The sequence below is a fragment of the Mixophyes fleayi genome, chromosome 8 (genome assembly GCF_038048845.1).
Source record: "Mixophyes fleayi isolate aMixFle1 chromosome 8, aMixFle1.hap1, whole genome shotgun sequence".
In the NCBI taxonomy this organism is placed as follows: Eukaryota; Metazoa; Chordata; class Amphibia; order Anura; family Limnodynastidae; genus Mixophyes; species Mixophyes fleayi.
Window position 1 is genome coordinate 95,132,703 of NC_134409.1, and position 13,276 is coordinate 95,145,978.

At 38.6% G+C, this 13,276-nt stretch overlaps 1 protein-coding gene across 3 annotated transcripts in view; it reads left to right on the plus strand.

The window, feature by feature from the left end:
• SERHL2 (serine hydrolase like 2) overlaps positions 1–13,276 on the plus strand; it is an 89,438-nt gene that overhangs the window by 21,854 nt on the left and 54,308 nt on the right. For 2 of the 3 annotated variants that reach the window (XM_075182896.1, XM_075182897.1), the window contains exons 4-6: positions 4,906–5,019; positions 11,150–11,191; positions 12,420–12,439. In XM_075182896.1, the coding sequence (XP_075038997.1) occupies positions 4,906–5,019; positions 11,150–11,191; positions 12,420–12,439 (176 nt within the window). The remainder of the gene's footprint in view (positions 1–4,905; positions 5,020–11,149; positions 11,192–12,419; positions 12,440–13,276) is intronic. The other variant, XM_075182898.1, reaches the window with a different exon arrangement.

The following is a 13,276-nucleotide window of genomic DNA, read 5'->3' on the forward strand; positions in this document are numbered from 1 at the left end:
GTCATAGGAATTCTAAATTGAAAAGCTTTTATCTTGCCTTTTGACCAATTACGAAGATCTTCGACACACCGCTTACAAACTTTATGAGGAGCCCAAACTTTATCTTGGTCACCAAGTTTTAATTTGAAATAAATGAATTAAACTTTCCTAACAAAATCCGTAATATTCAACTGCTGCTTTTTCACCATGAACTCTCCACATATGAAACAGAAACTGTCAGGCGAATTTACACACTTTCTTGGAGGCATTGCACTAATTTTGAACCACACAGACAATAGCAGGATGACAACTGAAAAGAAATACAAGATTGTGGAGGAATCAGAGAACAAGTTAATGCATGAAAGAACATGTCTGGGCAGGCCCTAGCAAGCACACTCAACAATGCAGTGATCACCATCAGGACCAATAAACATGTATTTTCATGTTTTTGGGAGTACTGGCAGTGAAAATAAATTTGTTTTTCCATGTTCAGTTTTTTTTTCCCCCAAGTATGATGAATTTGAAATTTAGCGATTTCCAGGTACCTGTTTGACCAAGGCACATTTCAATTGTGAAAAAACCTGACGTCCCAGGAAAAAATGGTGGTCATTTTCGAATTCAGCGTATCAGAAAACATAAGAATCAGATAAAATTATGAAAAAAGCTTTTTGGTTGCAGACATGTGTAATTAATGGTGAAAATTTGGTAAATCCATGTTGAATAATAAATGCCACTGCGAGGTCTTTTACATATCAATCTAAAGTGCACCACACACTTTCTCGTATTGATTACATTAGGATTTGTAATGGCGTTTCCCTTCTTATTTTGCACAAAATTAAAACTTTAAATTATTTTTGGGGAAAATATGGGCTAAATATGCTAATGATGATCAACCGCATAGAGAGAGCTTTTTGGCAGACTGCAAAAGTTGTTTTGCGGGGCCATATTATCACATATTCAGCAGCAAAAAATAAGGTATGCAAGTAACAATATCAGGGCTTACACTCATTAATGAGTGTTGGTTATGATTTTTTAAAAATAATCCAAAGCTCTCAACTTTGGAGACTTCTAAACAAAAAAAGAAAGATGTGCTTGAGGCTTATCTGCTAAACCATGTAAATAACAAAATAGCATATGATGACAATACATTTTATAGAGGGGGCAGCAAGCAGGTAAACTGTTAGCGCATACAGCTAGACAGCAAGAAACAAGATCATTTATTACATCAATTATAGATGAACCCACAGGAGAGAGAAGCATCTCTGCAAAGATATTGCTAAGCAGTTTCATAAATCTACACAAAAAGAGAAAGTTAAATCTGAATAAATTAGAACGAGAAGGTTTACGCCAACTAAGGGAGGATGACGAGTTGGTGGTGAAACCAGCTGACAAATGGGGAGGGACACTCTTAATGGGCAAACCACATTACATTAAAGAAGCCTTTAGACTTCTAAGTGATCAGGAGACATATGAAATCCTGAAGACAGACCAGACCCTACAGGAAAATAGAAAAAGGAACTCTAAAGAGATTCTAGATCAAAGTGTAGAATCTAGTATTCCGAACAAAAGTGAACATGAATATCAGGACATTAAAACACCAAGGTGTAAATGTATCAATATGCGAGTTCTTCAACACCCGCGTGTTCAGCCTCTTCCGCGATTAAATTTCAAGCGGCGCTGCATTGTAAAGGGAAGTTAACCCTTTACAATGCAGCGCCGCTTGAAATTTAATCGCGGAAGAGGCTGAACACGCGGGTGTTGAAGAACCCGCATATTGATACATTTACCCCCAAGACTTGCAGTCTTTTATTTTCTGCCTAAAATTCATAAAAATCTGACCAATCCACTTGGCAGACTGATTTGTATCAGAATTTGGGTCAGTGGCTGCTAATTTATAGGAATGTATTGATTAAATTGTTATAACTGCTAGTGACTAAGCAGAAGAGCTATCTCAAAGATACAACATAAGTTCTCAATATGCTCAAAGATACTGAATGGCAGGAAGGGAACTTTGTGTGTATGTATTTGTGTGTGTGTGTGTGTGTGTGTGTGTGTGTGTATGTGTATGTGTGTGTGTATATATATATATATATATATATATATATATATATATATATATATATATATATATATAATCTACTATATAAATGCCTAGTGGCGTGTGTGGGGAAAAAAAACAAACCCCAAGCTGCAGCGCCACCTGCTGGGCAGAGTTATACACTGACCTATGTATTTCTTGAAGGAGAAGTGACAGTTGGGAGTGGTTGGTGGTTGCCGGGGGTGACAGTGGGGAGTTTTTAACACCTTAAGTAGCTTGATGAAGGATGTGGCGATGAAGATGAAGGATGAGGTGATGGAGAAAAATGATGAGGTGGTGACATGTGGACAAAACCACGTTAAAAAAGGGCGCTTGCGTCGGGAAGTAACGCTCTTCCCCTGAGGAGACCTTTTTAACACCTTAAGTAGCTTGATTTGACTAGAATGCATGAGTATCATGCACGGGTTAACTTGTATGTATGTATGTGTGTATGTGTATATATATATATATATATATATATACGCACATTATGTAATATGTATATGGTCAGGAAAGAAGAACTGGAAGCCTAGAATATATAAACACAAATCAATTGAACCTACAGTTTACTGCAAACATTAACAGTAAAAAAGCAGAATATTTACATCTAGAGATCTTTGTGGAGAATGGGAGACTTGAAACGAGAACCTTTTTTAAAAAAGGTAGATTGCAGTAACCACATACTAGCTACAAGCAACCACCATAGCAATTGGCTTCATAGCATTCCGAGTGGCCAATTTCTAAGCGTACAGAGAAATTGCTCTTAAGACTCGGATTACGCAATACAGACAGGAAAATACGGGAACAATTTCTTGAACGAATCTACAATCCCAAAACTGTAAACTCACAATTTGAGAAAATACAGACGTTAGACAGACAGGACAGGCAGGAATTGTTGAGATGTTATGAGAAGAAGGATAACACAAAAGAATTACACAAAGTGAGGTTTTTTTACAAGATTTAGTGATCAGGCAATCCAGTTGAAGTAAATTGTTAAATGGCACTGACCCATCATAGTAAAAGAGGATAAGTTGGAAGGGATAATACAGGCAATGCCAACAGTTGTATTCTGGAAATATCAAAATCTAAAAAATGACTTGGTACAATGAAAGTCAAAGAAACTACGGTAGAAGGAACTTCGCTTAATAGAGGAAGCTTTTACCAATGTCATAGATGGGTCTTACAAATGCTGCCACCACTGGATTCCTTCTGGGTAACTGTTGCTGCTAGGGTACCCCCTTGCTGGTATCCCTGACCTCTTATTATGGATCATGGTTGCTGTGGATGGATCCCCTCTGGCCTATCACATTGGCCAGAGCTGTTTTTTGTAACAGGCAGAGTGGTGGTACCGGAAAGCTAGGTCCAAACCTCAGTACAGCCAGGAACGGATTAGAGTTGGGTCTAATCTGTAGGTCACAGGAATTTCAGTGTGGAAGAAGTTGTCAAGCAAGTGATGCTTATTTGCTTTCACACTGGTTTATGGTACCAGTGATCAAGAGGTCAGAAGAATTAAGAATGATACATTTCAGTACAAATCAGTGCTATTTTATACAGTTTTGGACACCGCCTCGCAGGGTTTAAAGTTTCCCTTTACAAGGCACCGCCGTTTTAAATGTAAACGCCGAACTCGCGGGTATTGAAGAACCCGGAGCTTAATACATTTACCCCCTAATGTTTTTGCTATCTCTCTCTGATGGGTTTGTTTTGATTTTTCAGCCTAATGATGGCTTACTTCACTGATAGTGACAACTCTTTGGATCTCAGCAACAGATTCCAAATGCAAATGTCACACCTAGAATCAACTCCAGACCTTTTACCTGCTTAATTGATGATGAAATAACGAGGGAATAGCCCACACATGTCCATGAAATGGCTTTTGAGTCGATTGTCCCATTACTTTTGGCCCCTTAAAAAGTGGGAGGTACATATAGAAACCGTTGTAATTCATACACCGTCCACCTGATTTGGATGTAAATGCCCTCAAATTAAAATCTGCAGTTAAAGCACATCTTGTTAGTTTCATTCAAATCCATTGTGGTGGTGTATAGAGCCCAAAATATCAGAATTGTGTCAATGTCCCAATATTTATGGACTTGACTGTATATATCTCTAATCCGCAATAATGTTTACAATATCTTTTGGATTTGGATTAGTGTCTGGATTTACGATACATATAGCATATAGCAATATTATCTCCTGAATGGGAGATACTGGGGATTATGGATAAATCTCTTAAATGTACTAAAGGGAGTAAAAAATTACTCCTGATTATCTCTGCAGTTGCAATAAAATGTATCCTGCAGTTTTGGATACAACATCAATCTCCTTTCTTAATGGTATTCAAGGATAAGTTGGCATATGTATTTAATAGGATAGAGGGTCAAAAAGCTATTTAATATATGGGAGAGTTATATTATCTCCCTTCTCCTGGAGATTAAAAATCAGATTTATAAAACCAGAGTTAAATAACTATTCTCTTATTGATTTATGAGTGGTTATGAGATAGGAGGGCCACGTCAGAGTGCTGATAAATAAAATATCAGGGTAGACGTGACATATGTTGTATATGTTATATATTCTGTGTGTTTTGATACCTTGGATAGAAAATATTGATTGATGAGGAGCACATTTGTATAAAATAATATTCAATAACTATACATATTTTAGTTTATTTGTATGTGTTGATGAACTTGAAGTTGATTTAAATATAAATAATAATAAAAAAACAACAACCATTGTACCTGTTTTAGTATAAAACAGAAAATTGTATACTACACATTACCCAACAATTAGATCAAGAATTTCAGTTGTAAACCTTACCATGAATTATTCAATTGGTTCTTTTACAGAAAATCACTATGTAGCTCTGGATTTCTCGGGGCATGGACAATCCTCTCACCTACCTCAAGGGATTAGGTATCAACATTTGGACTATGTAACAGACATACATAGAGTTGTGACAAGTAAGTTGCACGGGATATAGTTTTAGAACCAGGGTCTTTAGAGGTTTGGGAAATAATTGTGTATGTTTATTATTATTATTATTATTATTGTTATCCTTTTATATGGTGCCACAAGATTTCCATAGCGCTGTACACAATACAAACAGTAGACCATGCATACAGTAGAACAAGGGTTATCCAACCTTTTAGCTTCCCTGGGCCACATTGGAAGGCGACAAGTTGTTTTGGGCCGCACATAAAATACACTAGCACTAATGATAGCTGATGTTGTTGCTCAGTGCTTTAATGACATGCTAATGGCTGCTGTCAAACATCATGTGATATTGTTACAACATTTTATGAAGGGCTTCAATACAGCAGTCATTAAGACAGGAAGATAAGGTCTGTGATTCTCCAGGACCAGGTGAGTTTATGCACTGGTCAGCGTCCCTTGAAATAATAAAAATGAAAAAAACACCGTTAACTTACCCTTTAATCGGCTTGTTCTCTGATCCTCTTCTCTTGTTTTTTCCGTATCACTGCTGCTGATAGTTCGCGCGGGTGACTCCTATGTGCTGTACTCTGCAATGGATGTCTGACGTGATGACGTCACGCCCGACATTCACTGCGAGCGCCACACGGAGGAGGAGACCAGGGAGGGACCGCGTGACCACAAGGGAAGTATTTTCTTATCTTTTTATTTTTTTGCAGGATTTTTTTTTTCATTAACAGCGCTGCCCCCTTGCCACAACCAAAACTCCTGCTGGGCCACATTTATAGGCATGCTGGGCCGCATGTGGCCCGCAGGCCACGGGTTGGACAACCCTGTAGTAGACCATACAGGGTATAACAATACAGAACAATAAACGAGTAATACCAAGACTCCAGAACGTTCATTCCCAATTCCAGTCCTCATAGACCCCTAAAAGTGCATGTTTTCCATATCTCTTTGCTGGAGCGCAGGTGTATTCATTACTAACTGACACATTTTGAAATATCCAAGGGTGGTACCTGGAAAAGTGCAGCAGGACTCGATATCAGGAGTGGGTCTAGTTGTTTTCTTTATGGAGCGCGGTTTAACAATTCTGTCAGTCTCCTACCAAACAGAGTTGTAACTAGGTATTTTTGTGTTCTGAACAAGGTTGTGCCATACTACACTATGGGGTAAATATATCAAGCTGCGAGTTTCTGGTGGGTTTGAAAAGTGGAGGTGTTGCCCTCAGCAATCAATCCGATTCTAGCTTTCACTTTAGAATGTACTAAACAAATGATGGCCAGAATCTGATTGGTTGCTATAAGCAACATCTCCACTTTTCATACCCGTTGGAAACTTGCAGCATGATAAATTTATTCTTATGTGTCGCACAAAATAATGTATTTTAGTATTCAAATCACAAGACTTGAGTTTTTGTAAATGATTTTTTTTTTTTTTTTCCACCATTAGTATTTTTTATTAGTTTTCAAAAATATTAGGGATACAGAAAGCAAAACAGGGAGGGTAATTGAAGGACAGACTGAAAAAGGGGTGGAGGGAAAGGGTACATAGCGGCATAAGAACACATCATTATATTGTCATCAATTCACTATAAATATATGAGGACCTAGGCCTTCTCAACTGGGGGATCACGCTATTCACATACAACCAGGGGTTGGCTGTGTCAATTGGGGACACTCTAAGTGCAGGTGCTAAGGTCTGTGAGGTGAAGTTGGAGCAAGCAATGGGGAACCCCTCTTCTTCAGTGACATACACATACCAGTTGTAATTGATTTTAATAATATAAATCTGTTTTATATTTAACACAAAATGGTAATAATCACTAGAAAAAGAATAAAAAATAGTACAACAATGAGATCTATATAAAAAAAAGTGTATTCAATAAGACAAAATGCAAGGATAGGAGCAAATAGCAATTATAAGAAAAATGTCATCAAAGGTGACACACATACATCACAAAATGCAATCTTTGTTTTTCACTTCTTGCAAAACGATTGTGAGGATTTACCGCAATGCTGGCAATGGGTGACAGGTAATAGTGCACCGTTTTCAATGACAACTGCAGCATAATCACCTTTATAGAACAAAAGATTACTGTATAATGCAACACTCTTATATACCATTTATTGTACACTCTGCACTTTTGCTAAAGGTCAAGACAGTTAGAACTAAAATATCCCTTGCTGCCTGCGGATGGCCGCCTGTCTCTTCCGGCTGAAGATGTCCCGTTGCTTAGTAATGGGACGCAGATCCTTTCGGCCAGCTCTTCTGTGAACGCACATGCGTGCTAGTTGCGTCATGCCCTTCCTAACAGATGTCTGCGGTCAGTGACATCCCTGACCGCCAAGGGGGCATCTATCAGGATCTACCTGCCTCTATTTAAACCAGTCTCTGGCAACATTAGTGTGCCAGCGTATTGGGCTCACCCCTTACTCTAGATTTCCTGCTCCTCAGCATTGCCTGCTCATTCTGTCCGTGTTTCCTGGTTCTGATTAGGCTTGCTCATTGACCTCTCTCTTGATCCTGATTTGGCTACTATGTTATTGTTTTTGCTTCCCTCGCCATTTTCCTGTCTCACGACTTGGTATCTCATTTCCTGGCTGGTTTTGACTTTGGACTGTCTGACTCCTTGCTGTTCACCTCTATTTCACCGGTGACTGTCTTGGAGAACTGCAACCTGTGTGTCTCTTGCAGCCATGCCTATACCTACTTGTAGGGGTCCATGGTAAACACCAAGGATATGTTAGACTCCATGCCTACAGTTGTGCTTATACCGGCAGATAGCTTCCATCTCATACTCGTTTATGACACAAACTTAATAAAGCCCTCAATTCTACCAAGCTTTGCACTAGCAGAGTTTGGATTTCTGTTACCTTGTTGGAGCTTCAAAGAGTCTTGTTATTTTGCCTGTTCATCAACTTCAGCTTCATCCCTCATTGTTATACCTTCTCTAACCCAACAACTTCATTTTACAAACAGACTAAATGGAACAAAACTGTCTTTTCACACAATCTACATTGTGTACATGCATTTATACGTGAAGTTGAACGCAGACTCCAAATGATAGATACATATTGGCAGGCTTTCATCACTGTTTGCTCATTTATCATAGCGAATATCCATTTACATTTAATATATAAAAAAATTGTGCTTGCATCTGTAGGGGCTATGTGCTATGTTTCCCCTGTGTACATGTTATGGAATAACCACCCTTTTTGTTTACTAAAGATAAAATTTTATTTCCTCCATGGCAGCCAATCAAATGGTTAATTCTTAAATAGCTGAGTAGAGATAGGGAAAAATTTGATGCCCCCGGAAAGCATATTATATTTCTTTTCCTTTTCTTCCTTGTCTCTTTCTTTCTTGTGTCTTCAAAAGCTGAACAAGGCAGTGGCAGTGTAGCTAGAATTTTTTTTAAATTTTATTATGTCTGTTTTGGGCTTACCTGTTCCGGAGAGGATCCAGAAGGCCCTGGTGTTGCATACTCAGGGATTAGTTCCCTTGGGACTGTTCTCAACTACTGAGGTAAGGCGGCATTTGGATTTGAAAGTGTTCCGTGGCATGTCCTCAATCGTGACCTAAGCGGCTGACATTATATTCGAGTAAGTGCTCAAGGAGGAGGATACACGTTGTTCCATCTCTAAGTGTGGGACACAGCCTGCAAAATGGAGCCAGAACCTGCCTCCAAAAAGCCAAAGGACACCCGCAAGGGTAAGCCTTTATTAACGGGTGTTGAAGCTAGCTTAAGTTGTAGTTGATCTATTTCCTTATATTATTTCCTTCTCTGTACTCTTACAGTGCCTGTAGAATAAACAAAAACTATGAAATGAGATAATCGTGTTTGTGATAAAGAATTTCCGGATTATTATGTGGAAGCCTAATGCATGGCATGTATCCCTAAGCACAATAGCCCAGTACAACCCCCAGACCAGTTTTTGAGGAGTTAAAAAGGACAAGATTTCACATGGGCATACACTGGGATCAGGTATAGGAATTATCTTCAGAGCTCTTGATGCTGAACATGGAGAAGACTATAGGGATATAGGCATCATCTACCTGGAGGATGATTTATTTGGGGAGAAACAACATAAATGCAGGGTAATGCTGAATAAATAATCGGATCAGTACAAGAAACAATCTAATTTGAGATTTGACACCATGGGCTAGATTTACTAAGCTGCGGGTTTGAAAAAGTGGGGATGTTGCCTATAGCAACCAATCAGATTCTAGCTTTCTATAGGCAACATCCCCACTTTTTCAAACCCGCAGCTTAGTAAATCTGGCCCCATGTAACCTTTTCAGGACGAAGAGACCAATATAGCGTAACGCTTCCTGGTGTGTAGTCAGCTGCTAACCTCCAATAAGCCGGGTGGTAAATCTGGATAAAATATCTATGAAGAAGAAGAAGAAACGGAACATCTAATAGTGTAGTATTTAGGATGTAGATCCAAATATAAGGTGATATTAGTTATGTGTACCAAATATGTGAGATAGTAAGGCACATCCATATTGAGGTCCAAGGCTTCTAAACTTTAGCTTGATGGGCTCCGTGGCTTGTGGTAAGAAAAATAGAAGCACCCAGAGATAGTGTAATACTGTTTAGAAATTGTGGTACACCAACCCCACCACAATTGCTAAAGTGTACCAGATGCGGAAGAAAAACATGCTCATCTCACAAAGATGACTTCATCAGGAGGAAGAAGATTATCTGTTAACATTAGTATGTTTAAATAATGCGTATATATATCTATATATGTGTGTGTGTATATATAAATATATATAAAAATTATACACTATTGCTCTTACGCTGTACATTTAAGGAGACGCCGGGTGTAGCGCCAGTACAATGTTTTTTTTTTCAATGCATTCTTCATTGTACTGGCGCTACACCCGGCGCCTCCTTAAATAAATAAAATAAAATAATGACAGTATCGCTCTATATACTTGCATAATTTTGCCCGGACAGACTCTTCATGAGCCGCGTTTATGTGAAGTCGCTTTTGCAAGCTGTTGGGGAAAACCACTATCGGTATGCCCTCCATCGCTGTTCTCATGTAGGGCTAATTGCTGTCGGGGTTTGGGAACTCGTTATTTAGTACCCAAGGTATTTATTTTGCCGGTTTTTTTTGGGGGGGGGGTTCTTTTTAATGCTATATATATATAAATAAATTAGTAATTTGGACATGACCCTTATTAGAATGGTTGCCTGGGTAATTCTCCTAATGGTGGGAAATTACTTGATGTCATTGCATGGAGAGCAAACTTTCAGGGCTCCTTTACACTGATGATAGCTCTTAATGACATAATTCTTAATGACATTGGTTGTATGTTTGGAGTCGTTGTCCTGCTGCAGAATAAATTTGGAGCTAATCGGACGCCTCCCTGATGATATTGCATGATGGATAAGTACTTGCCTGTATTTGTCAGCATTGATGACACCATTAATCCTGACCAAATCCCCAAGTCCATTTGCTGAAAAATAGACCCAAATTTGTAAGTAACCTCCACCAATCTTCACTGTTTGAGGCTCCAAGGATTAGGTTTCCATGGCCGAGCAACCGCACACAAACCTCAGATCACCATGCGCAATACCAAACTTCATCTGGAGTATTGTAAAACACACTGCCTTTTGACTGGATTTGGCGGATGGCAGGAGAACACTGCCTACCCAAATTCGCACTGCCAACTGTAAAGTTTGGAGAAGGAATAATTTTCTGGTACTGTTTTTTTATGGTTTTGCCTTACTGGAGCTGATAGGCTCAGGTTAATCGCAATACTATAGCATTCTATGTGACATTCTAGAGATCTGAGTTTTTCCCAGTTTGGGGAAGGCTCTTTGTTGTTTCAGCATGACAATGGCCCCATGCATCAAGCGAGGTCCATCAAAAATGTATTTCCCGAGTTTGGTGGAAAGCCTTCCCAGAAGAGTGGATGCTGTTATAGTGGCAAAGGGTGAACCAATTCCATATTAATAGCAATGGCCCATTAATTTGGAATGAGGTGTTCAGCAAGCACATGTGGATGAGATGTTCAGTTGTCCTCATACTTTTGGCCATGTAGTATACATATTTATAGCCTTTAGCACCCAGTTTCAAGATTTCTCTACTGATGTAGCAAACATAGTCTCATTTTGTTTTATTTATTTTTTTTACTCAGCTTTAGGATGGAGAAAATTCTCGATTGTAGCACACAGCATGGGTAAGAGATTCATAATTTTTCATTGTTTAACAAAATTTTACTAGTAACACAAGAAAAATGCTATTAATGTGCTGTCTCCTGAATTGGGTCCTACCTGTAGTGCTGCTGCGAAATCGGAGGCACTCCCTACCTTTCTAGTACATAAACCAAAAACAAATAATTCCTAGCGTACTGCAATACAGTTATGCAAAATATAACTTTGTGGTTAGAGAGTCGGAGTCTTTGTATTAATGTTAAAAACTTGACATTTTAAAACATTTTAATTGTTAAATTACAAACAATTAAATGTTCTATATCAATAGTTGCACATCTTGCCTCAGTAACTCATAATAGCAATAACAAGGCAGATATATTAGTTATAAATCAACATATAAAATTCATGTGGATCCACAATCTAAAAGTTAAAATTTAAAATTATATAGCCAACTGTCCGGTCCCTTAACAGGTACCTGGCATTAATTAGCTAGATTAAACATTTCTGTCTTTTCCACACAAATAAATTGTTATGGGTAACAATAACTCCATAGAAATGGAAAGACTTTTGTCAAACACTCACAAGAGCTTTATTCACAGGTCTGAATTGCTGTTACCTTAATTGATGTACAGAGAAGATAACGGAGGGAAAGCTTTATAAAGAGGTTATCTCTGCTCCGGTCTTATGTTATATTGATCCTTGCCGTATTTAGTCCAAGCTGTGCAGCGCTCTAATTACGGTCACTTGGGATCGTTGCTGCTCACACATCTATTCCTCTCCTCTCTTAGGTATTGGATCCTCTGCATTGTAAGAATGCCTTTTAGTCTCGCCATGTTTGGAGTCCACAGGATTAAAAGTTTAGTTCATGAATGTTTCTAAAATGGTGCAGTTCCTTCGCGTTGTAGTATTCCTTTCAGTGTTGGAATACAACGCGAAGGAACTGCACCATTTTAGAAACATTCATAAACCTAGCAAGGGATCAGACAGTTGGCTATATAATTTTAACATTTAGATTGTGGATCCACATGAATTTTATATGTTGATTTGTACCTTGTGTTGCTATTATGAGTTACTGAGGCAAGATGTGCAACCATTGACTATTAAAATGTCAAGTTTTTAACATTAATACAAAGACTCTCACTCTCTACCCACAAAGTTATATTTTGCATAACTGTATTGCAGTGTGCTGGGGAAATTTTACTACTAGTTTTTTTTGTTTTTTATTAAAAAATATTATGTTTTTTTTATCTTTAGGAGGTGTAGTTGCTGGACTGGTAAGTCCCCTCTTAAAAAATTTTATGCAACGTAATAACCAGTGAATAAGCAATTGCATATTGTACTCCAAAGCAAGATCAGTAAATCTAGTCTCAAGTTGGCTAATAATTTCCTGAAATGTAAATAGAAAGTGTTATTATTGCTATAGTATAACAAAACAGCTTACAAAGTAAATATGCTTGTCTAGTCACTTGCTCATTAATTACCTCTCTATCAGCAGTAGAATTTGTATCCCTCCCTTGGCACCCCTGGACTTCAGTTGACCAGCTGCTGCAGTAAAGTACACAGCTCTATTCAAATAAATAAGTCAGAGTGCCTTCTTCCTGCATAGATGTCATGGTCATCCAATCAGGTGGACTTTTTTAAATTTGATTCATTCACATTCTCTTTGGCTTGTACTGTCCTGCAGTTGGAGGGCTATAATCTGACTATGAAGTAGAGTTAAGAACTCTGCCTGAAGATACAAAGAATTTACCAAAAAAGGAGTGTTCTGTATTTATGAAATGTTGCAGGATGTCATATGCAAGCTGTGACAGACCCGGGCCTTATATTGAGAATATCGTGCCAACCCGGTCTGTCCTCAGTGGGCCAACTGAACAACCATGGCCCACTCTGTTATTAAATGCCGCTCGGTGGCCAGATCTGTTATTGCTGTGGTGTCCAGAGAGGGAGGGGAGAGGCAGCTCACAGGATGTGTGAATCGGCTGTGGACCCTGTGACATCAAAAAGTAGTGGAACGGGTTAAAAAGAGGAGGGTCAGGACCTTATCTAAAATCAGGAGGGGGTCTCTCCCTGTTTGCTAACTATTGTTCTAGCAAGTCTGCAACACAGTCCGA